Source organism: Ciona robusta, chromosome 2 (assembly GCF_009617815.1).
Source record: "Ciona robusta chromosome 2, ASM961781v2".
Classification (NCBI taxonomy): domain Eukaryota; kingdom Metazoa; phylum Chordata; class Ascidiacea; order Phlebobranchia; family Cionidae; genus Ciona; species Ciona robusta.
In genome coordinates this window covers 6,530,639-6,554,942 of record NC_143236.1, presented here as the reverse complement: position 1 = coordinate 6,554,942, position 24,304 = coordinate 6,530,639, and the positions used below count along the sequence as shown (strand labels likewise).

The window sequence follows — 24,304 nt, the reverse complement described above, 5'->3', positions numbered from 1 at the left end:
TGATCCTCGTTACAGTTTTATTTAAAATAAAAAATCTGTTTTGTTCTCTATTACAATGTGTTGTTCGGCGAGGTTTATATTTCCTGTATAGGCGTATATCGTAATGTATTATGTTTCACTTTTACACAACGAATTGTAGCAGGCTAGCTGTACGGACACAGGCCTATAATGCGCCCATATAAAAAGCATGCCAGAAGTGGGCCAACTGTGGCTTAAATACCAAGTACCTTTGAAATGAATTTACCATATAAGACCTCACCTATATATAGAATAAATCCTATACGTATAAACAACTCTGAAATATACCAACAAAAGTCGGATTCTTTCGTACTAGGCTGTGTAGTGTTTCACACCAAAATGCACGTGTTATTTATTGACGATTTTGGCACAACAAAAATATTTTTTAAATTGCTACAAAAAAAAACTCTGCTATGTACAAATAATCTTGTATAAAAAGTTTAATGCGTCAACGCTCTGTTATGGGCCATTACTTTGCCAGTGGTTTGGTTCCAGCGAGACATAGGTGTGGACGATGTAGTAGCCGGTGTTTTGATTGACGCTTTTAAATGGACCAGGATTCCCAGCTCCCTGTTCATCATTCGCCACCTAACGGCGAGAGTCTCGTTTCGGAAGTTCTGCTTTGCCGTTCGTTCCGTAAGCAAACGCTGGCACCGTTCGGAAATCGTCTCCTTGAAAGTCAGGGGGTGTGGAACGCACTGGGAATCGCGGTAAACGTCAAGGGAGGGGAAACTGCGAAGGGAATAGCTAAACACACAAGAATCGTCGTCTTTCGCGAACAAAACATCGCCTTCTGAAGCGAAAGAGATGCGATTTTCCATTGGTTCTAATGACTCGGACACCTGTAACTCGCAAACTATATGGCCGGTCAGGGAATCGCACAGGCGGACCGTGTTTTGTAACGATGCGATAAGAAATATCTTCGGCAAGCCAGGAATTGGAGTGAAAAGGGAATAAGCCTCTTTATCCGTTTCATTTTTTACTAGTTGTCGGCATACGTCGTTGTTGCAATCAAGCGAATACACAGCGCCGTTGGTAAGGCCTATAAGAACGTACAAAGGCGGGGGATTGGTGCGTTGTATGGTAGGGCCTTCAATAGAACCATCTATAACGTGCAAGTCACGCACGGAGACGTTTGCCTCAATACTTTTCATGGCTCTTGGTGTGCATAGGTGACGGTCGAAAACAGCGACTTTTCCGTCAGCGAGTCCGACAGCAATAACTGAAGTACAAACGCTGGCAGAAGTTGCTTTTATAGTTGCCATCATTGGCCACACAATCTCAGGCTTATGCTCGGGATCTTTTACGTTTTTGGAGACAAGGGAATAAGTTTGCATCAGATTTGACTCACTCCACCAAACACAAACTGAAATTGGAGTTGTTTCAAACCCAGGACCAGTGGGGTGAACTTCGTGCTGCATTCTGGAAGGTAAAAGAAAGTGCCAGGTAGCATGGGGAAAGAAATGGGGCTTTTCTTCAAGAAACTGCATTTCCTCTTTATGTAGTTTCTTGGTTACTTCTCTCCGAAGTCGCAAATGATTTTCAGATAGCAGATGAGCTGATCCGTTCCCAACACTGTTAATAATGCCTGCCTTTTCCATTGCTTCTTGTTGGTTGGTAGTAAGTGAACCACTCAGTGACACTGGCTGCTTTACTTTTTGGACAAGAGTAATTGCTGAAAACTTTATCTCGAAAATTTCTGATGCCACAGCTGCTAATTCATTGGCTTCTCCAGGGGGTATGCTAACGGATTCACTGCTTGCTTGTGCTCGCTTCAAAGCATCTTTCTGAGCATTTTCAATTTCCCGAAGCCAATTATCTCTGGGAAGTTTGTAAAAATCCACCCATGATACACCTTCACATTCAAGAGAAAGGCCACAGAAGTCACCATTTACAGAAAGTTGAAATTTCACCGCATTCGACTTAGGACTTCCCTCAGGCTGTTCATTTAAAAGTTGAATAACATGAAATCCATCCCCAGTAAAAACAATAAGTCGTGAAAATCCCATGTCATCAATTGTTGCTAATAAATAGGTTTGCGTTCCGATAACAGCACAGTTTAACTTCTCAAAACAAATGGTCTCATCTGGAGAAACCCACTGTGCTACACGATCATGGGTAACAGCATCAAATGCAACAAGGTCTCCAGTTTCAAATGCAACAAACATATACCTTGCATCATTGCTGTGAACCATACATGATAAATTTGTGAACTCCTCAACCTTGGATGTTGGATTATACACTGGAGGCCTCACTCTTCTCATCTCTTCCTCTCGTTTCTTCTCCCGATCCACAATCTCATCCCAAACATCTTCCACAATCCCAGTGAGGACTTTATCGATCATTCGGAATGGTTGAGGCAGCTCATCCACGACGAGCTCAGGATCGAGAAGATAAACACCATCCTCGTCCTCATCATCAACTGTGCTGATGCTCGGAGCAGGAATGTTCAATTCCCCGCTTCGTATGTAGACTGGCATGGCTAATAAACTACTGAAAAACAAAACACTAAATAATAATAAAATTGAATGTAACTTGCTTTATCCTTGCAGGGCCGTAAAACGATATTTGTTATAACACAGGTGTTCTGTTTCGGTGGTAGAAAAGTCCTTCCCCGCTTTTTGCTAACCACTAACATCCTAACCATCAACGCTTAACCACCAACCTCTAACACTTCACCAGCCTATTCTGCTGTGTAGCAAAGGATTCTTCGCTAGTGCCACAAATTTTAGTAAAATTAAGAAGTAAATTAGACATATTTGAATTCAGATTTAAGTTTAATAAATTTCCAAATGTGCATTGTTTAATATAATTAGAGTACTAAAATAAGAATATAAATAAAAATACATACAATTGAAACAAAATATAGCAACAAACTTACCACTTTATTCTTTAGCAAGAAATCAAAACTTTAGCGGTGGTTGTTGCTAAGAACAAGTGGCCATAGAAATAATATATTATAAAATATTTGAAATGTTTTTTTCATTTATTAATTTTAGTAGAATGCATTAATTCCTTTCAATGAAATTAATAACATAAAGGGACTTGATCATAATTAGTATTTTTATTATTCGTAATTTTTAATCTTTTGAAAGTGAATGTAAATGGGATAGTAAGCTAAGTTTTTTTTTAAATTACAAACATGATTGTTTACTTTTACGGGTATTTTGCAAGAACAAACCAAAATGAGCTACTTTTCAGTTTTATTTTTTAAGTACCCAAGTTTTGTAATTTTCCAAAAATAATCGTTCACGCATGAATTCACATGAAAATCAATAAACAAATTTGCTATAGAAATCATACTAGGTAATATTTCTGTAAGGATACGTGTTCATGTTCTGTTCGTTTTAAATAAATTGAAGAAAATGGAAAACGACGGAGCAAAAAAGAGAATACAAAAGGAATTTCCGAAACAGGTACATATGTAGAATAACCGTTTACCAGAACTGTATATATTTGAAGGTATTTTCTGACCAAAATTATGTAAAATCTACCCAAAAATGTTTGGAATTTTATATATGCTTGGTTCAGGTTGTTCGGATATGATTGTATAAGGTTTTGGTTACTAATGAAAAAACGGTGCTAGTGAAGAATCTTCCCCTCCCCACCTTATTTACTAACCACTAACTACTAACCAACTTCTATAACCACTAACCCCCTAACCATCAACACCTAACCCCCTAACCTTGGGGTTAGTGGTTAGCAAATAAGGTGGGGGGGGGAGATTCTTCACTAGCACCGAAAAACAATTATTTTTTCTTTAATTACCGTCTTACACTAAGTAATTAACACTATATAAACTTTTAACTTTATATTCTCAGAAAAATGAAAAGGATGTTGCGTTTGCCGAATACATGGAAAAACTCCGAAACTGGCAATATAACTGCCAGATGCAACAGTGGTTTTGGATGCATAATATGATGATGCAAAACATGACCATGCACCAACAATACCTAAAACAAATGACAAACGTAAGGACTGAATTAAAAATTCTTAAAATTAAAATGTGTTTGTAAAATACACGACTTAACAAAACTTATAACTCTACATTATAAAATTAAACATCTTGTTTGAAAACAAAAGCAAATGTAACTGTATATTCATACATTTCTAAAATGAATTTGTGTACCTGCAGATACATACCTAAACAACCAAAAATGATAACTGGACAGTATAACATTAAGCCTAAAAATTTCTTTCAGGGAAATGCTGCTCATATTACTAATTCTAGTAACTTGACACAACCAACAGACCAGACACAAGCCAGGGTCCAAAGTATGTCTTAACTTTACTTTATAAATGCTTTTTTCTATGGTACAAAGGAGTGTTTTTATGTGTTTTACAAATTTGTAAAAATACAAATGTTAGTAATAACTTTGTCAAATTCACTCTAAATGCAGACTGTTTTTTACAGTTACTTTCTGTTTTTTCGTTTATTACCCTAGTCGAATAGACAAAAAAATTCATTCATTTATTTACCAGTATCCTAACACAATATATCAAAAATCAAATTCCATCTTTTTTGGCTCCGATTTGTTTTATATTTATCATTTCTACCCTAACATAGATATCATAAAAATCCAATTTTTTTTCAGGATTTATGATTCCATCTTTGTTCCGGAGGTTTGCTGCTGAGGTTTTTGACTTTCTCATCCTACTTTCAATCAAACTTTTATTTCTTTGGTTGCTTATGGCTTTCCTTGGAATCAAGTAAGTGTCGAGACAAATAAGAAAATCCAAAGTACCGTACAAAGTATTTGACACATTAACAAATGCGGTTCCCTATGTTTTATGCTATTATTGGAACTGAATTCTAACAATATCACCGTAGATTTTGTTAAAATATATGATGTGTATGGTTTTAATGTTATGTTTTGAACTGTATGCAAGAGTATAAGAACTAAAACACACTTTATGTTTGTATGATGGTACATAATAAATGGGCACCAGGCAAGTGTATAAATACACTATGTCTATGTGGGTTTAATATAGAAAAGGAAACTTTTGTTACACCATGACAGTGAGCATGGGTTGTATGAATATATGTTTTACCTGGCAGTGAGCAAAAGGTGTAAAAGACCAATTTCCCTCTTGTAATATTTTGTTACCACCACTAACTCAATATTTTAACACCACAGTGCTTTCCAAATCTCCTTCCATCTCATGTTATTGGATGAAGTGGACATGGATCAACTTGAGGAGATTTACACTGAAGAATTACAAACAATGCTTATTGTTGCTTTCCTATACAGAACAATGTGTTGTCTATATGAGGTAATATAAACAGTTATTTCAGATTCAAATTAATAAAGAGGTAAAACTGATTAACTTTAAATGTTAAGGGTACCAAACTTAAAAAGATTTATTTTGCCAACATCAGTACGGTAGTTGTACATAAAAATATAATGTAGAAGATTGGTTTAAGTTTTTATTCAAAATATGAAAAATCTCAGGCCACAAAAATCACTGCAGACTTACTAAAACTACTAAGATTTAACTAAGATTTTGAGTGAATTTTGATCTGACTATTTTGTCCTATTCCTTAATAATAAATATATTTCAACAGTTCTTCTTTATTTGGAAATACGGGGCAACTCCTGGTAAATATTTTCTGGGACTAAAAGTTATCGCACTTTTCAATCAACCACAACTTGGCAATCGTTCAGGTGTAACGACACTCGCTGGTGGACATCTTACTGCTTCGAAGTAAGTTGAAAATCCTTAGGTGTATAAAGCATAGATTTTCCGGTCAGTTTATCCATTTTAATGTGTGGTAACTCTCCTTTTTCTTCTTAAAGTTTTTAAATGGATACTTTTGTGATAAGAATTATATGCGTCTTTTTCTGTTTCAAACAGACTTAAAATATGTAATATTTCTAAAACAAATTGGAGTCAAGGTAATGTATAATGAATTTATTATCCCTTATTATAATCTGGGAGATAAATAAAACCCCTTTATTTCTTCTAATTCTACTTACCAATGTGTCACTGTATTTTCACAGCTCATGGACACGAACCTTTGTGAAGAATCTTTCCATAGCATTCATGATTCCAACCTTCATTACTGGTTTTTTCTACGCACATAAGCGCACTTCATATGATATCATGTCAAACACCATCGTTGTGTTAAAACCTCAAGGACAAATTCCTCATTTTTAATAATTTTTGTTGAATTTTATTAAGAATCTGGCCAATGTGGTGTATTTTATTTCTCCCGTGTAAAAATATCAAGTGCAGATAAATACCCTATATTCGGAACTAACCACCAATTCTACAGTTTCCTTATAAATGCTTAAAACTGTAGATAAATTTATTAGGCCTGTTGCTATAGACAGACCACTCAATTTTGAAAAAAATGAACTTTATTACGACTGTGCAAATACAAACTCCTGCCTGCTACACAAATTGATGTAGGTTTGTCAAATTATACAGTAAAGGTAAATGTGGTGAATTTTTTAACTGAGGTTGTCAGTAACATTATTTCCATTTCGTAATCGCTATGAGATTTCTACTGGAGAAATAGACCAGTGTTGTGATTTTGTCTGTGCGCCTTTATCTTTAAATAACTAACTTGATCAGATGTATAATTTACTTGTGTCTTTTCAAGAGAACACTTTTGATCTGACCTGATAGAATGTCAGCCTAATAGCTTTGCTCTTTATCTTAAATATATTGGTGATTGTAATAAAGCTTTTTGCGGAATTTATGTCTTTCCCAAGTACACTGCGCTTTAATTTAAAAATTTATTAAATTAAAATGTTGTCTTTCATTCTTAAGTAATATAAAGTTAGTTTAAATTAGTCATTAGTTAGACACTATAAAATCTGGTGATTTTATTAAATTTGCATTTTAAGCTCACAGTTGCAATAGTGCGAATTACGCAGTGTTTCCAATCAATAAAAGTGCAGTGTGGACCAAATTAAAAGCAGTAAAGTAAATGTGGCAGAAAGTTGTCACTAGATGGCAATAGTAAGTTACATTTGAAAGTTTAATAGGGGACATATATGACTTGAGTTATTTTTCATAGGAACTTGTTAGCAAAAAGTTAAATGCCTACTGATTAATAGATTTTATAGATAAAATCACTTTTACTAATAATTTAAGGTAAATACAAGTAACCTATTGATTGCATTTCATTAATTCAATTTAAAAGATAATTTAGTTTAGTAACAAGTGATCAAAAAGTACATAATAATGTCAGTTAAACGGTATGCAATTTCGTATAAGCATTCAGTAAATAATCAAATATGCTTTTATAGGTTACATAAAGCTTGACATATCTGTACACATATTTACATCAAGTTAAAAAATATATAGAGTACATGATGCTGGTGACATTTTGTTTGTAATATACTGCTTGTAACAGTGTTTAGTGGCCTGGATCAACAATGAGTGGTGCAATGTACTCTGAATGTGGAATTCCAAATGAATATTTCGGGGCATGACGTCTGGTCACGTATACCTTAAATACAAACAACACATTTAATAGTATTTAAAATGCTTTATATATCTGGTTTACTCATTTTGTATTTGTAACTTCTTACTTTATCCTGGCATGGCAGGAAAGCGACAGTCGTTAAACACAGGTGTTCTGTTTCATACACCTCCTGCCAGCCAAGTATGTTACTTTGTGGGTGAACATGGGATAGGAATGATTTATTATTACACGATTAAACTTCTTTGGACATGGGAAACATAAAATTAAGTATTTTATCTAAATTGGGAATGAACGAAAATAGGTGGTGTCAAAATACTAATTCATATTAAGTAGTTCCACTTTGTATAAATCAGTATCTTTATCCATCCTACACAATGGAAAATGACCTCCAATAGGCTTTGTTTTCACTACAATTCAGCTTTTGTGATGTCACAATGCTAGATATTGTTAAATAAATGGGAAGCATTTGTCACAAAAGAGGAGGGTTATCACATACACATTACATGAGTCTGGCACCAATACAATGCTATTGTTGGAATATGTTTTTTCTAACTCGATTTGTAAGATTATGAAAGTGATTCAATACCCATTCTGCTGGCACAAGGAAGTTACTTAAATATTGACATTGCCAGCTTCATTTGCTAAAGTTAGTCATACCACACAGAGCGTAATGTTTTCCATTTGTAAACTGTGTTTGCAGACCTCCTTTAAGTATTGTGGGTATTGACTAACTTAAGGCTTTTCTAGTTAAACTAAATTTTAAATAAATCCAAGTACAAACATTGAAACATGAACTGACTAATAAATAAATACACTACATGTTGTATGAAATTACTTCATAATTTTTAATATGGGTGAGGTCCTATGATGAGGCATACTATAGTACCTCAGATTTAGGCCAAAGTTAACTCATTAGCTCATTTGATACTATTACAATTTTACAATATACAGGAAACTTGGTGATATAATTATATGACCTGATAACTAAACCAATCTTGATCTTATTCTTTCTATCTGTGTTTTAATTTATCCTTTCCATATATGTGTTTTTTTAATTAGTACCCTTTTTTTACTTTTTAAAACTGTTTTATTCCTAAAAACTAGCTTCTTAGCTGGCATCACTGCTACATATCCGGTCGGAAACACTGTATTTTTCCTCTTTCTAGAAACAACATGTTTTTCAGTAATCTCTGTTCTCACAAACACATCATGATCTGACGCTGGCATAATCTTTTATTGCGGTTGACTTAAAAAAACTTCACAGTGATCTTTTACTTGGTGGTTAGTGCACGTAACTTAACAATTGAGTAAAGGAGCTGAATACTCGCTATGTCTGATCCCAAAGGAGTGCTGGGGTGCTTGCTTCTTATTTATTACTACCTGTTGCAAGTGAAACAAGGATAACAAAGATAAAAAAGTAGTATATTACTACAACACTTTAGCACTCACTGACAAATAAAAATCTACCTCAATACAGAATAACAGTTTTTATAAATACTAGTACATTTCTAAGGCTCAAGCATTTTGTATGAACTTAAAGTCTAAATTTAATGCAAAGTATACAGAAACCCTTTGTTTTTAAAATACATTAAATACAAATTAAACACAGTGGATAAAACAAGATAAACTTTATAGAGTAAGTAAAGATTAAGACTACGCCAAATTAAATGTAAGTATGTTTTATACGGTTAGCATGGGTTAACTACTGTCCCATTGTCATTATTTCCTGTCTGTTTTTTATTGTTTATTACCTAATTTTCGCTACTGAAACATAGAGACAAAGAAAAAGTATTTTTAATATTATTAAGACACCAACCTTTTCTGGACTGTGAGCTCCTGGACCAGGTTTTCTAGTTGCATCTGATGGTAACATGTTTCTACCAGTCATGCTGTATAGGGGACCTCTATTTTTGTAAACCCATGGAGCAATCACTCTGTAGGTTCCAGGTCCAGGTGTCTGTGATGTAACAATGTAAATAATGATGCAAAACTGATACAAATTATAGGTTGGAAAAATTTGAAAAACAGTAAACAAATACAAAATTAGAAAAACAGTAAACAAAAGAAGGTATATATTACTCAAACTCTGCTTTTACTGAAACTTTTACCGCTAGTGCTGTATCTTTTTATAATGTCCCTTAAGTCTAATACGAACTTTAATAAATGAATTCAAGCTTATTAAACATGCTGATACTAGTATCTGGCAACTTATTAATTATATCTTCCTAGTCTTTCTATTGTAAATAAACTCTGTGCCTGTACGTTATATAGAAATCTTAACCACCTCCATTCAAATGCTTAAAGCGATAGATATCTAATAACAAAACTTTTTTTATTCTTCCATCTCAACGGTTCCACCCACTTAGCTAACCTTTCTCAAATCTTCATGAAAACTTCCAACTGTTGCTCTTCCTGTCATGGAGTAACTAGGGGCTGAACTTCCAGACACAATCCTTGAGCCCATCATTGGGAAAAGTTTATAAGCTGCTGGACCTGATAGTATGTGGCAAATATGTTGGGATGAGAATTTTATAAGTTGGGACATTTTTATTCTATTCTGTATAGGTGAGAGACTTAAACTAGGCACACCGGAGGACATGGAAATTATGCTGGATATCTTAATACTTTTTAAAGGTGTTGGAATGACAATATTAATCAGTGGAGTAAGTCCTTCAATTGTATATAGGTGAGGGACTATGACCAGACACACCAATGACAATTATTACTGGAGTCTTATCATGAACTTTTATTAACTTTAAATTAAGCCAGAAATCGTTTACGCTATGTACATTTTTACAACTTTATCCCTAAGGCAAAAAGTTTTTAAAACTGTGTACTGTAGAACATGTAATCAGCTTGCAAAACTATAACTATTTTACAATTATTTGTTTAGTATAAGTTTAGGCATGTGTTCTGTGAGCAATATACTGCAGAACTTTAACAATAAAAACTTACTAGATCTAACCATCTTACTATACACTGACTGTAAAGATAAAGAAAGTGTGTATTGGAATTGGTAAAATTACATTTTGTTTAACTAGTTGTATGTACTTAGTTTTGCAATAAAGTGTTTGCTTGGTTTAATATATAGGGAAAAAAAGCTAATTAAACGCTTATGGTTAAAGGCGATATATTGAATATATAACCAACAATAACTCGTCCAAAAAAGGTATAACCCATTAAAAAAATAAATAAATGATTACACATGCACTCAATTATTTATAAGATATCTTATGTGTGACAACTTGATGGTTAAAATGAAAGTAGTTATAATGTGGTTAAGCAAGTTTAAAACAGGATACTAAATCCATGCATCTACGTGAAACCATGCAAAATGTTTTAAATTATGATTAAAATCCCAGTTTTACATAAAACACATGCAAAATATTTTAAAACGGGATTTAAATCCCAGTTTTACATAAAACGCATGCAAAGTGTTTAAAATCTCGATTTAAATCCCAGTTTAAAGTGTTAGAACCACTACAACATAAACAGCGCGTGTTTGGCAAGTTGAAGCCCACTTCAGAGTTGAAGAACCCACGCAAATGATACAATGATAATAAAAGTGGTTGTAAAAGTTGTTTCTAAGATACTACAATGCAACTATACTTTTAAAACCTTAATATAAAGCCAAAAATTAAATCAGAACTTTCATAAACAAAAAGAAAATTTAATTACTAAATCAAGATTTTCAATTTACATTCTTAGCGCTAATTTGTCTATAAAATTGATTGTTTTGGGTATTACCAACCAAATCTAGATACCTACAGAATACAAGCGACAAATTTCAGTTTAAAAAATATTTGGTAAGTTTTCGCATGAATATGTGGTAAGTTGAGAATCATGTAATAATTGTAATCAATTGTTTCCATGGTTATTCATCGACTTGTAACCATGGTGACATGCAACATTAACATATTTTCCATAGCAACCGATTGTAAGGTTGCCAACGGTAACGGACCATGCGTTGCCATGCCAACACAAACCCGAGTTAAATCTTCAGAAAAACTCCCGGCAACTTTTCGGCCGGCAATAGAATAAGCAGGTGCCGTATGATCTGAACCCTTTACAGGGGGTAAGGAATATGCAGAGGGCCCTACATGTATTGGCCTCAGGTTAGGTTTGTTTTTACATATCTGAGTAATTCACAGCCTACACATATTCTCCACCAAAAAAAACAGTACGAAATGTCGTTACATTCTCTGTTACTCTAGATTCCATATATAAAAAATGGAACCTAATATGAGGTATGAAAAAGCAATAAAGTTATACTGGCACATTAGTATACCAAATATTTCTGATCTAACAAAACATCCAGCAATTCACAAACTTTAACAGAAGATAAGCAGCTTTTCTCAATAGCAATATATGATCGCTTATACATTTTTAATGAGATTAGAGAATAGTAATTTCATTTTATGAACTATTAAATATTAAAACAATTTTCAGAAATTGACAGCACAGTGCCAAACTTAATCAACAAATACCAGGACTAGACATAACATCAGGACCATAAATTTGCATTCCACAACAAATGAAAACAAAACTAACAAATATTACATTACATTGGAAACATTACCACCAAAACAAACAATGTAGTTTAAACTTTATGGGTTAATGGGCCAAATATGGTCTAAATCCCAGGTCCAAGGAACTCAAATAGAACAGAACTTAACTTTGAGCCATTTTTCCTAACTTGTTTACATGGAAATAAAAATAGAACCATTTATCTTTTGTAAGATAAACTTATATGGTATGTGTTAGTTTTGTTTGTCTTTACTTGTTGTTATTGTGATCGAAGATACAAATATAAGTAAGTTTATGTTTAAAGTTAGCTTGGACAAAATGTTAATAAAACACACTTTCATAACTGGTTTAAGAAATTAGAAACAAAACCGATTGATTTACAATGTCAGTTATCTACATGATAATTAATGGGGGTTGATGAATCTACATGACACACGCCACAAAACACATGCCAACCCTTTGTAGGTCGTCGTGAAAAGAGCCGTAACTTCTTCTGCTAACCATCGTATAACTGGGGAGGGATAAACGGCCGACAGATTCAGGGCCAAGTACTTTGGGTAGCATGTAAGCAGCCGGCCCTATTTATTATGACAGTAAAGAAAACCAAAAATATACTAAGGCTAATATTGGTATTGTGATAAACTTTCGCACCTGTTTATTACAACAGTTGGTATGTCATGTTAAAACTGCAAATACTAACACGTGAGCATTAGAAACTGTGCAAAAAAATGTAATTTTATCACATTCAAACCCCCCAAAAAAACATTTTAGAGTACCGTATGTGACATTGTGACATTAAAGTTTACTTATTTTGTAATATACTTTATTTGAATGGTCCATTTACATAAAAGCATAAACAATCTTGCCCTTTTATAACATTTTATACTTTTTATAGAAACTTGAACAATATCCTACAACACTAAAGGGTTGATAAAACAAATTAAAAAACACATCTGCAAATATGGGTACCTGGACTGATATCCGATTTGTGACCCTTAGTTCGGCCAGAGAGAGAATAACTTGGTGCTGAATATTGAGCGGAACGACCACTTTTCTCTGGACTGTAGGTCCCTGTTTAAAAAAAACGTGAATGAATGTAATGAACATAACTTACTTTAACCTTACAGGGCCCAAATTAACAGTCGTTATAACATGGGTGATATATAACAGGGAAAACAACACTTGTTATAAGTTATAACACGAGTGTTCTAAATAGTAAATATTACTGGAAAAACTGAAAACACATTTTGTAAAACAACTAAGTTTTTTGATAGTTTTGCTATACCAGGCATAACATAATACAGGTCCATATAAGAAAAATAGGTTATCTTGTCATCTTGGTATAATAACAATGATGATTCTTTACCAGAAAAAAAACAACACTTCAAAAAAAAGTACTGACAAAACCTAAAGGTTACAAACAGAGCACCTGGTCCTGGATTTTTAAATGGTGCTATCCCTTTATGTCTTCCATATAAAGAATACTTGGGTGTTCCATCAGTGCCTTTGTTTGTTATATTAGCAGGAACTAAATATCCAGGTCCAGGGCTGCAATCGTTTGTAAAGGTTGCGTGTCTTGTTCCAAAACTGAACGCAGGATTCCGATATTTTCGTGCGTCGTGAATTCGAAAACCTGAAATAATTCAAAGTTAATGGAAAAACAATTTAATCAACTTTAATTATTTATGGCTTTGCTTTTATTACAGACATATGTGTTTTTGAACAAGACACCAAATCTTTATTATGATGTCTCCCCATAGAACAAACAATTGCCAGAAAATCTTTTTCCCCTCTTATTTATTCATTTAATTTTTTAATTGCTCTCATTAAACACATTAAAAATATTTTTACAGCATTTTTAATACCTGTAGAGCCCGGGAGCATGTACTTCGGTCCCGGGGATTTAAAATGTGCCCCTATGGGACCACGGGGCCGGTGGGGCCTCCAGTCTCCAACATAAGATGCGGTCGCCATTATCTTCTCAGGTGGGCAAATATAAACACCAAGAATTGCCAGTCTGTAATGTTGTTTCTTTGCTAGAATAGAATTTTCAGTTACTTTTGCACCCAGATAGGTATATTGAAAAATAAGCTATTAATTGCTTTTTTGCTATAAGTTTGCATTCATGGCTTTTCTGCTATAAAAATGTAAATTTTAATCCATTTTTTCTCTTTGCCAGAGTAAATAAATATTACTTTTTTCTTGCGTGGTCAGTCGTTATAACACGGGTTTTCTATTTCATAACAAAGTTACTATTTATAGACTATCTTAATTTTAGTTTGTAGATTTTTGTTAATGCAGACATATGAACAACCTATAAAAAATCCTGAGCTAAAGAAAATTGCCGACACCCGTCTGTAATAGTGGCAGGGCCGGGCCTTGAAACGGTAACCTCTTGGTTAGATGCAACAAACTTACTCCTATATAGTACGGCGTCGAACAATATAAAAATGGCAGTAGGGGCTTGAACTAAAACAAAAAATGCTAACAACACCACGCCTTACCTAATATTTATGATTAAAATAAAAATTCCTAAAAGTCTTACCGTTAACTTGAATACGGAAATCCGGCTTTAAATCGAAATTACTTGTAGACTTTCCCCGCCACTCGGTTGCTACCTGCGTTGCTAGGACCGTGACGTATAATAATAACAGGCGTAAATCAAGCGGTTATAAAAAAAGTTTTTGATATAAAAGGCAAGGCGTAAAATAAATCATAAATTCGTGGTATTTTTTTTATAAATATACGGTTTTAAGAGGCGAAATAATCGACAACATTGCATGAGCTAATGTATTGCGGCGAGTACGAAGAACTTTGACAACACACAGGCAAAATACATTGACAAACAAAATGGAACTGCACAGCTTTTGGTGTAACGACCTAGTCCTAAATCAACATTTTTCAACCATATTAAGCGAATCTTTTTCTTGCATCATATTACAGCCACCAATTCACAGTTACGCTGCTGGTATTTATCATCTATTAATCAAAATTCATTGACTTTTAACTCATTTCTCTTGAAAAACTCTTTTTCAAAATAAATTCATGAAACAGTATTATAACTAAACATTACATATCCCATATTTCTGCTAATAAAGGAGGCAATTGCTTGTCCTGAACTTTTAAAGCAAATATTTGTTCACTATGATAATTATTCAGGGTTCGTAGCTCAACTAATTTCATTAAAGTTCTCGGAAACATTAAAGGATCCTGTAAGGATAAAATATGGTCAGTTAAAACTTGAATTTAATGCAATTTGCTTTATTCTTGCGTTGAGAGCAAATGACAGTCTTTATAACATGGGTGTTTTGTTTCATACACTTCCTGCCAGCTTACGAATTACTCAGTATTTTACTTTGTGGGTGGGTATCGGGCCCCTGTTTACCATATACTTTGTAGCTATAATAATGTAAGACACTTTTGTTATAAGGACAAATTGTACTAGCATAGTAATAAATGATGATCAATGATCATAATTATATTTTAGGATTTTTAGGAGGACTTAGATTTAGGTTTGGCCCAATACCCCAACTCCAAGATAGGTTGTATATGTTGGAAAGGATTGTGTTAATAATGATAAATAACATCACCCACCAAGTAACATACATAGTAACTCGCAGGCTGGCATGGGTGTTTGAAACAAAATACCAAGGTTATAACACCTGTCGTTTTTAACTGTCGCAAGTTACAATCATTCATTCAACAACGCATATCCACCAACATAACAAGCCACTTACAGAAGGATGATGTATCTTAAGATAAACCCTCAACAGCTCAACATAAGAATTCTGCACCGCCTCTACTTTGTGCATGTCTTTTATGTTTGGACGATCTGTCAACATAACAATGAACTTTGTAACAAGACAAAGGATTCATATATATATATTACTGCAGTAGCATAATAACTAACAAAAAAAGATTAAGATTTTTTTTTGTTTTCTTTTAATTTTTACAATAGCAAACTATATTTTTCAATTCTAACTAACGACTTTTTTTTTAATTTTTAAAGGTTTTCAGCTTTTTATATTTTACAACAGCAACTATATTTTCCAATTAAAACCTTTAGGTAGGTCTGAGTATACCATTCATGATTACACTGTAAGTAAGGACTCCAAGTAACTGTAACTAACCTGCAGAGAAAGTATTAATAGCAACCAGCAGAGCATATTCTGCCTCATTAAGACCAAGTTGAGCCATACTGTTGCAGAAATCAAATATAGGATCAACAAATTCAACCTGCATTCCTATAATAAATAAGCAATTGTTACATCAAAAGTTTATATATAGTAGGGTGGGGAAGATGGGACATTTTTCATTCTAATTTCTAGTAATTTTTTTGTAACTTATAAACAGTTTTCTATTACACTGTAAAGAAACATATGTTCTTTGTTCTACACTAAACGCCACTGTTACACCATACACGCTTACCTGCTCTGTAGAAACTTGATTTATCATAAAATTTTCCATTGAGAAAATTTATTGCTTTAGATTTTTTATCATATTGTTTTGCAGCTCTCAGTAACATCACTTCTATAGTGCATGCTTTAAGCAGTAGGATCTGAAGTGGAAAGTTACCATATTAATATAAAATATATTGATTCTGTTACTTCTGCTACCAGGCATAATGTAATAAATGCATTTCTCCTCTGGTATATTAAATTTTTTTGCCACATTTGTAATGTTTTAACAACTATTATATTTGAATCACCTTTTTATTGTGACCCAGAAAATTTCACTAAAAAATTGTAAAAAAAAATTAAATTCAATACCTGGTCCTCCCTTGAAACTGTAAGAAACCCTGGTAGTTGCTTAGTAAACTCCACTACAAGTTGTACAATTAGAATGGCAAGTTCAGTGAAGTGAGCGAACCGTGAAGCTCTACAACGATGTGAGTCTCCACTTTCAACCCATGGCTGGTAATCAAACATAATGTATGCATCAATGAATGAATATAACTTACTTTATCCTCACGTGGCTGAGAAACGACAGTCGATATAACCCAGGTATTCCGTTTCTACACCTATTTCATACACCTCTTCGTTCTGTTTCATACACCTTAGTCGGCTTTTGAGTTACCACACATGTAACTTGATGGGTAATTGTTTTTTTATATTGTATGACTGACAATTTGGACAACCCATTAGTGACCACTGAGTTGAAGTAATTGCCATTAGGTGTCTTGCCCAAGGACACATGCATCAACGGTAGCAGCATTGAGCTTTGCACCCTTAACAATGGCAAATTTCATATTAAAGGAGGAAATCAACAGTAATAGAAATCCATTTAAAACCACTATGAATATAGGTATGGATAAGAATGTCAGGTAAAAAGTGTGGCTGTATGGGCCTACTATAAACTTAATCTTGGGTCTCTTGCAAGCTATTTTACATCTTACCGTAACCTTGGCAACAGCTTCTTGCGTAGGCCATTGAAATCGTGCCTCGTTGGCTTGCAACATTTCCACTAGGTTGCGCTGGTGAGAAGTGAGACTGGGTATGGGTTCTCCGTTAAATGAAAGGTTAGGAGCGAAGTGATGAGGTGAAGCTACGAATGTGGAATTGTCTTTTTCACGTTTCATCCTCTTAGCTTTGCTCTGTACCTCAGTAAGTACTGCTGTGTAAAAATGTTTCCATAAATGTACAGTTTTAAGACAAAAAAATTAAGAAAGAAAATTTTAAACTTATTTTCTATGTAACATTAATACCCTTATGAAAGCAATTCACATCCCAGAGATTAAGAAGTGGTGTATCACTATTACTACCTTATGTACATTTTAAACTATAACTATAAAATGTTTGACTTGAATATAACATGTAAAATACCATTCTACATCTTCCCATACAATCAACATAACAATTGGTAACAATAACAAACCAATTCTGGCTTTAATCCCAGATCCCCTGACACGTCGTACTGTAGGAGTCAGTAAATAACGACTTGATAAAAAAAATTCAAATAAAAAATGTTCAACAAATAAATACAAGAACAAAATTACATTATCGTAACAATTTGCACCATTTTAGAACGAAATTAAAAACATTTTGGAATTTTAGAGGTAAAAATGCATTGGTGTCCTAAGTAACCCATGTATAATACCACAAATAAAACAAAACCCATCATTAAACAGTTAACACACAAGCATTATACTCCACATACTTTCATCTTTCATTCCAGCAGCGCGACATTTGTCCAACCGACACTTCTGACATTTCCTTCGCATGTAAGTATCCATCTGACACTGGCCGTTATTTTTGCATTTAAAGTTCGGTGTTTTGATGATGCAACGGCGGAAAAAACCTGAAAAAATACCCAAACTCAGTAAGTAGTTTTAATATAAAGATCTCAGCTTGTATATTTGTTATAGTAAGGTGGGGGAAGATGGGACACCTTTTCATTCTATTTTCTCACCCCAATTGGTGGTAAACAAAGAAAATTTAAAAAATTATAAAAAAGTGTATCCTTATCACTCCCATTGACTGTTGTTAATTGTTTAAACCATGATCAGGATTTTTGGATATTTTGTGGTAAAGGTGTCCCATGTTCCCCCACCTTACTATATATATATGATAAATTTCACATATTAAAATAATAAAAATGTTTGCATACTGTACATGCCCAAACTAGCCTTTTAGGCCTGATTTTATTAAACGATTGCCTGACCAGTGGTGACCACAAAAATTTAACATTTTCTTAAACTAACATTTAGTAAGCCATGCAAGAAGAGCAAGAATTCTTCAACAGAAGATCAGACTTTCGCCATCCTACTAATAACACCACAACTCCTCACCTTTGCAACCCTCACAACTAAGCACTCCATAATGATATCCAGAAGCTTTATCTCCACATATCAAACAAACTTCGTTTCCATCAAGTTTAGGAGCGGGTCCCTTCTTCCTTTTCTCACGGACAGGAGCTTCGGGAACTACGAAGTTCAATATGTTAGATTTGGCCAAAAATTTGGACAATACTTGACAAATTATAGATATAGGCATTAAATTTAATCCCAAAAGATAAAATTATTTAGATTCCGTAAAATGAATTGGTTGCATTAGTTAAAAAAAGCTTACTGAAAAGTGTTAAATTGATGGATTGACCTGCTTACCCTGTGACCCTAGCCTAGAGAAGGATAACAATTTGAATACATCACATATGTGACAGTTAAGGCAAAGTGGTATATAGGGGTGACAATTCTTTAATTGAGAAAAGAAAATTACACACAACACAACACAGTGGTATTTACTTTGCAGTAATAAAATCTTCAGGTGTAACTAACACCCCAGGTTTGGTGTCTGTAGTAAAAGTTAAATTAATACAAATGAAACCCCATATCCCTTCAAATACCTTTCTGTATATGCTGAATGTTTGGGTCAGGAATACTTGAAACACTTGATGAACGGGACTGGGAACCTACATCAACGATATTCAAATAAAACTTATTTCACTTGACCGGTGGCCAGGGGGGTTCTTTGGATGTTGTGAAGTTAAATTTACAAGCATGGTGAAGATAACTCGATAATAGCATTATTTAAATAGAAAAAATTGAATTTTATATTCATTTCAATTAAGACTCTCTGTACACAGTACACATACACCAGTTGTTAAACTTAACTTTAGTTCACTTTTAAACAAATCAAAAACCCCAACTTACCAGGTGAAAGTGCCTCAGTGAATATAGTGCTTGTTATGAATGTATTAGCAGGTGAAGGTGGGAGTTTGTTCTCCTGTGGTGTGGATGGTCTGTAGAATCATTAACAAGTTAATTGCATGCAAACCTAATCAGTAGTTCCATGTACCATTAATAATTATATGCATAGACCACAGTGTATGCTGATCAAACAGGTGCAGTTCAACTTAGTTTAAACTGTCTTAAAGTGAAACAAGGGTCATCTGAACTGCTACCATTGTGGGCGAGTGTTTCCGCCAGACGATTAACGGCAATTGGTCCAACCCAGTGGTCATGGGTTGACTTAGCTATGAGGCATATAATATAAAAAAACAAATACCTTAAAAGTTACATATATGATAACTGATAACTCACTAATTTGTGGAAAAAGAATTTTAAAATTAAATTTCTTATAAAATTCTGTGTTCTTTCTTACCCTGATATTGGATTCGTTGGAATTTGCTGCGTCATGCTCGTTGATGGTGACTCAGCTTCTTTTTTCGGGTTACTTGCAATGTCCGAGATTGTCCGTAAGATTTTAGCGATGTCTGTCGCGCTGTAACTTGAAGAGGTGGATGCTAGAGCTTGCAAGCGCTGCAGTTCTTGTAAAATTACGGGATTTAATCCAGAGTCTTGTACACTGGATGATATATGGGGGTCGTTGATTGCCACACTGGGGCTTGGTTGGGTTCCTTGGGTGGAAACTTGCGGGTTCCCTTGGTCTAGCTTCGTGATGAAGGGTTGAGTGGGTATGGGTTGGTATTGGGGGATTTCTTGGGGGTTTTGGGGGGTCTGGGGGTTTTGCAGGTTTTGTGGAGAAGGGGGTATGCTGTACTGAGTTTGTGGGGTTTGGGGTGATGGGGGTACTTGGTATGGAGAAGGGTGGGGTTGTTGGGGTTGCTGGGTATGTTGGGGGTGAACATTAGGTTGGGGTTGGGTGGCAGGTGGAGACGTGAATTGCTGAATAGAAAAAATTTACATAAAATAGTGTTACGTCACCGACAAAAACCAAGTTCATCAAATATAAAGTACTGTAAGGGGTGAAACTTTTATATTTCGCTTAAAATAGAATTATCAGTCTCCTATTAAAATAGAACCTTATAAAAAATAGTTGTTTATATTGCTTAATATACAACTGGTCATATAGTTCCATTCTATGTAGGTGAGCTACTGAAGGAAGCATAGCATACCATTGGTCCTGATACTTAGGCCATGGTGGTCAAATAGGTAGAAAAATGTTACTAATATTGCTTGGGCAACTTTCAAAGAAATTTAGATGCTAACCCTTGATTTAGTTCATTAACAACATGATTAAATTTATGTTTGTTTAAGCCAGGAACATAAAATCAAATTGTTTGCTAACAGACTGCTTTCATTTTATTATTATCATAAATGACTCTGGGTAAAGAGCCAAATTTGGCCTAAATCCCAGGTCCTCGACAAGGACCTCTTTCACTCATAAAACTGACAGGTCATAATTTCCTTTTACAATTCCATCCCTACCACCCCTCATCTAGGCGTATTACCCTATAATCAAACATATAAATAATCTCCACATATATCCACCAACCTGTCCAATATGCTGTTGGTTTTGTGGTACCTGCTGTATTGGTACAAGCATATACGCGGCTGTTGGGGCAGCCACTGTAGTGTTAGCTTGCATGAACTGCAATATATAAGTGATGGTTACTTAAATGTAAAACTATTTAACAATAAAAAAAATGAATGGCCCATTTCACAGCAACGAAGAAACATATACAAATGCAAAAAGACAGGAAGTAACAAAGATTTCATTTAAACGAAATCTTTATAACACGGTTACAGATAAAAACAAAAGCAAAATTTTTTTATTGATAAAAGCTATAATACAAACGAACTCAGGGGTTAATATAATTAATATATTCAATTCTTCTATGTTTCAACATAAAATGTTAAGTTGCAACAACAGTAAACATAACATCCAATGTAGTGTAAACTTAATCACTTTTGAAGTATTAGTAAAGTTAGAACACATTCTAAACACATAGCTATATAAAGAAAACAAACATCCATTACCTGAGGCATATTGAATCCATAACCTTGTTGACTTGATGTGGTTTGTTGTGCATAGTTTCCTTGCACAGTGGTTGCAGGTGCCTGGTTTACCGTTTGTTGAGTGCTGCTTATGGCTTGGTGTGGATTTCCATTGGTTGGTAATGCTGAAATAAGGAAAATTAATGAAATATAGACCATTATATGACAATTTCACATGTTAAAATATAATTGTTTGCATTGTGTACAAGCTTGTACTTGGCTTTTGGGCCTGCATTTATTAAACCATTGCCTGACCACTAATGACCACAAACATTTTCTTAACCCAACATTTAGTCAGCCGTGCGGGAAGAACAATAATTCTTCGACGAAACACCAGTCTTTTAATAAGTGAAAACATGGTAAATAAAACTTTTAGCCAAATACTTTCAATGAAATTTACATTATTGTATAACTTGAATATCTAATATCACATTTATTAGGATGATTAGGATTATTTAACTCTTTTTAACCCAGATATACTTTTTATGTAGCAGTAAACATTATTAGTAAAACTTTTTTTTTGTTAAATAACTTACAATGTTTCCAGAAATCATATGACATTTCCTAATTTGGTTACCGAGTACACTTTTAACAAATGGTTTAATCTGACTGCGATCTAGGCATTACCACACTGGCAACTCCCACAAACTACTGTGTTATTTATATCACACACACCATGTGATTGGTTGTCAATGGAAGACTAAGACACAAGAAACAAACATAGTAGACGAACAACGGGCACGAGGTTAATTTTTAACAGAGAAATTCAACTTTATCGTGTATGTACTTTGGCTGCAACGATTACGTAACCTGTGCTTCAATCATGGTTAATGAATTAAAATCTTTTAAAAATGTAAACAGGGTTACTTAAGTTTACAGTGCTCGAGTAACCTTAGGTCAAACGTTACGTAATGCGTAGTAACTATTATCTACTACGAATAATAAGACTTCATGTTATGATTAAAAATAAACGGATTTAAACTAATACAGTCTATTTTTTTCATATATATATAATAGATATGATTTAACTAATGCAGAAAAAAGTTTAAGTTAACAAAATATAATTATAAAATAATTGTAATGAAATACATGTCAGGGTATAACTAGTGACTAGTCTTTCAACATTTTAGAACTAGCTAAACTCTGTACTGTCATTCCTTTTTCCTTACACAATTTTAATACAGAAAATCTTTTATGAAAAAGAAACACTTAGTAAACACTAAACAGTAAACCATGCGGATCTTAAAACGGTAAAAGAGTTACCTATTTGTGGAATTGCTGTTATATTATGAGCTTGGGTCCCTGTAGGCATGTTTATCAGGAAAATGCCACCAGGTTGCATTGCAGGCTGGGCCATAAAACTAGCAGGTTGTCCAATAATAGCACCGGGTTGACCCATCATTGCAGGGGGTTGATTGGTAGCGGGCGTATCTGTTATTTTAAAAGATTAAACCATAAGCCTAGGTAAGTTTAGTTTGCTTATTAAGCCATTTTCAGAACACATAAATATAGATAACGTATCTAAACAATCTTATCAGATAATAGCCTACATCATTTTAAATCTACCCTGGGGGAATTTACATGCAACGTTTCAACATTGCTGCACTTTGTGGTAGAAAAAAAACAGCACAAAAAATGACATAAGGATGATATCTGATTCAACAACTGTCCTTTTGTTGCTAATTCGCTCATTCAATGCTCAAATTAAATAATCCCTGTTATGACTCTTAGTTATGATTACATTAGATTCAACAGGCATTCAAAACCATATAAGTCCAGCTAAAACATAAACATATCACCTTTGTTTGCAGCACCGTTAACACCACATAATGCCACTGGTACAGTAGTTACTCCAGTCAAGGGCATTCCAAGAGGCATTTGTAACACAGGAGCTGAAAGAAAACGTTGTAAAGGTGTTGGTATTCATATACTTAGCCATATCATTTAGGTGGCTTTTATTTGGTGAATTAAACAACTTCAGAAATGTTGCTATTAAAAAGAATGAACACAACTTGAAGGCTACTACTATTTGACAAATTAACACCTATATTTGCTTGTTATACTGTTCAATATAGCAGTACAGTTATAAAGCTGTAAAGTGAGTCACAATAAGCAAATTAACGTTAACCTAATAGTCTCTTGGTGAAGAAATGCATGTAACAATTAAATAGCACAAACGAAATGGTAAAATATACAACACCCAATATAGGAAAGTAGAAACAGTGGAAAACACAGTCTTACCTGGATTTGTGGTCATTTGAACAGAGGTTGCATTCACACAATTAAGTTGGTTTGTGAACGAATCTTGCTTAGCACCAGGTGTTCCATTATTTGAGTATTCTGATATTTTATTTCCATTAATATCCACTGTTATAGATGTATTGATGGTCGCATCCGTCATTATAAACCATTCATTTAATGAAAATGGCAGCGTTTTTATGGCAACTAAAAATCACTAAACAGACTAAAATACGTTGTTTATGTAGTTTTCGTCAAGGAACAACAAAGTTTAGAGGTCCTTACATGTAAATCAAATTAATTTAAAATTGTAAGCAAGCAAATACCGGTAAAATACGCAACTTAAG

The 24,304-nt window shown here is 34.0% G+C and overlaps 4 protein-coding genes across 12 annotated transcripts; 1 reads left to right on the top strand and 3 right to left on the bottom strand.

Moving 5' to 3' along the window:
* Nucleotides 1–340: 340 nt before the first annotated feature.
* On the bottom strand, nucleotides 341–3,055 carry LOC149740643 (WD repeat-containing protein 93-like). 2 transcript variants are annotated; one of them, XM_089872433.1, is made up of 2 exons: nucleotides 2,900–3,055; nucleotides 341–2,511 (listed from the first exon to the last, which is right to left on the bottom strand). In XM_089872433.1, the coding sequence occupies exon 2, from the start codon at nucleotides 2,496–2,498 to the stop codon at nucleotides 459–461; it is 2,040 nt and encodes a 679-aa protein (XP_089728559.1). In that variant the 5' UTR covers nucleotides 2,499–2,511; nucleotides 2,900–3,055; the 3' UTR covers nucleotides 341–458. The 2 variants fall into 2 exon arrangements, with proteins under 2 accessions (XP_089728559.1, XP_089728560.1); XM_089872434.1 differs by having other exon boundaries at nucleotides 341–2,508; nucleotides 2,900–3,042.
* A 222-nt stretch (nucleotides 3,056–3,277) lies between these two features.
* Nucleotides 3,278–6,787, top strand: LOC149740642 (protein FAM8A1-like). The gene is made up of 7 exons (XM_089872451.1): nucleotides 3,278–3,434; nucleotides 3,840–3,989; nucleotides 4,221–4,293; nucleotides 4,614–4,728; nucleotides 5,157–5,292; nucleotides 5,585–5,724; nucleotides 6,021–6,787. Exons 1-7 carry the CDS (start codon nucleotides 3,384–3,386, stop codon nucleotides 6,175–6,177), a joined length of 822 nt encoding a protein of 273 aa, XP_089728577.1. The 5' UTR covers nucleotides 3,278–3,383; the 3' UTR covers nucleotides 6,178–6,787.
* Nucleotides 6,788–6,836: 49 nt separating this feature from the next.
* Nucleotides 6,837–14,656, bottom strand: LOC149740641 (ciliary microtubule associated protein 1A-like). Of its 5 annotated transcripts, none has more exons than XM_089872457.1 (7): nucleotides 14,529–14,654; nucleotides 13,849–14,019; nucleotides 13,413–13,616; nucleotides 12,953–13,054; nucleotides 11,443–11,552; nucleotides 9,273–9,413; nucleotides 6,837–7,480 (listed from the first exon to the last, which is right to left on the bottom strand). In XM_089872457.1, exons 2-7 carry the CDS (start codon nucleotides 13,955–13,957, stop codon nucleotides 7,388–7,390), a joined length of 759 nt encoding a protein of 252 aa, XP_089728583.1. In that variant the 5' UTR covers nucleotides 13,958–14,019; nucleotides 14,529–14,654; the 3' UTR covers nucleotides 6,837–7,387. The 5 variants fall into 5 exon arrangements, with proteins under 5 accessions (XP_089728583.1, XP_089728580.1, XP_089728579.1 ...); XM_089872454.1 differs by lacking the exon at nucleotides 11,443–11,552 and adding an exon at nucleotides 9,828–9,949; XM_089872453.1 differs by lacking the exon at nucleotides 11,443–11,552 and adding an exon at nucleotides 12,440–12,561 and having other exon boundaries at nucleotides 14,529–14,653.
* Nucleotides 14,657–14,759: 103 nt separating this feature from the next.
* LOC149740640 (oxysterols receptor LXR-alpha-like) lies at nucleotides 14,760–24,304 on the bottom strand. 4 transcript variants are annotated; one of them, XM_089872415.1, is made up of 16 exons: nucleotides 23,961–24,304; nucleotides 23,519–23,611; nucleotides 22,983–23,150; nucleotides 21,702–21,844; nucleotides 21,217–21,312; nucleotides 20,083–20,606; nucleotides 19,632–19,720; nucleotides 19,325–19,390; nucleotides 18,771–18,905; nucleotides 18,140–18,280; nucleotides 17,379–17,596; nucleotides 16,753–16,896; nucleotides 16,412–16,541; nucleotides 16,114–16,227; nucleotides 15,721–15,815; nucleotides 14,760–15,193 (listed from the first exon to the last, which is right to left on the bottom strand). In XM_089872415.1, the coding sequence occupies exons 1-16, from the start codon at nucleotides 24,118–24,120 to the stop codon at nucleotides 15,053–15,055; spliced, it is 2,457 nt and encodes an 818-aa protein (XP_089728541.1). In that variant the 5' UTR covers nucleotides 24,121–24,304; the 3' UTR covers nucleotides 14,760–15,052. The 4 variants fall into 4 exon arrangements, with proteins under 4 accessions (XP_089728541.1, XP_089728543.1, XP_089728544.1 ...); XM_089872417.1 differs by having other exon boundaries at nucleotides 17,379–17,593; XM_089872418.1 differs by lacking the exon at nucleotides 19,325–19,390.

Bases quoted from the DNA above. Each gene is read 5' to 3' on its own strand.
- LOC149740641 (XM_089872454.1), bottom strand. From the start codon at position 13,957: ATGGCGACCGCATCTTATGTTGGAGACTGGAGGCCCCACCGGCCCCGT. The intron at 13,055-13,412 runs GTGCTCTGTTTG...TTTTTTAAACAG, and splicing joins ATTTAAAAATCCAGGACCAG to GGACCTACAGTCCAGAGAAA. The intron at 7,481-9,272 runs GTTGGTGTCTTA...TTTGTATTTAAG, and splicing joins GAGCTCACAGTCCAGAAAAG to GTATACGTGACCAGACGTCA.
- LOC149740640 (XM_089872415.1), bottom strand. From the start codon at position 24,120: ATGACGGATGCGACCATCAATACATCTATAACAGTGGATATTAATGGA. The intron at 19,391-19,631 runs GTAAGTTGGGGT...TCGTTGATGTAG, and splicing joins CACTGAGGCACTTTCACCTG to GTTCCCAGTCCCGTTCATCA. The intron at 16,228-16,411 runs GTAAGCGTGTAT...TATTTATTATAG, and splicing joins ATCAAGTTTCTACAGAGCAG to GAATGCAGGTTGAATTTGTT.
- LOC149740643 (XM_089872433.1), bottom strand. From the start codon at position 2,498: ATGCCAGTCTACATACGAAGCGGGGAATTGAACATTCCTGCTCCGAGC.
- LOC149740642 (XM_089872451.1), top strand. From the start codon at position 3,384: ATGGAAAACGACGGAGCAAAAAAGAGAATACAAAAGGAATTTCCGAAA. The intron at 4,294-4,613 runs GTATGTCTTAAC...ATTTTTTTTCAG, and splicing joins GACACAAGCCAGGGTCCAAA to GATTTATGATTCCATCTTTG. The intron at 4,729-5,156 runs GTAAGTGTCGAG...TTAACACCACAG, and splicing joins ATGGCTTTCCTTGGAATCAA to TGCTTTCCAAATCTCCTTCC.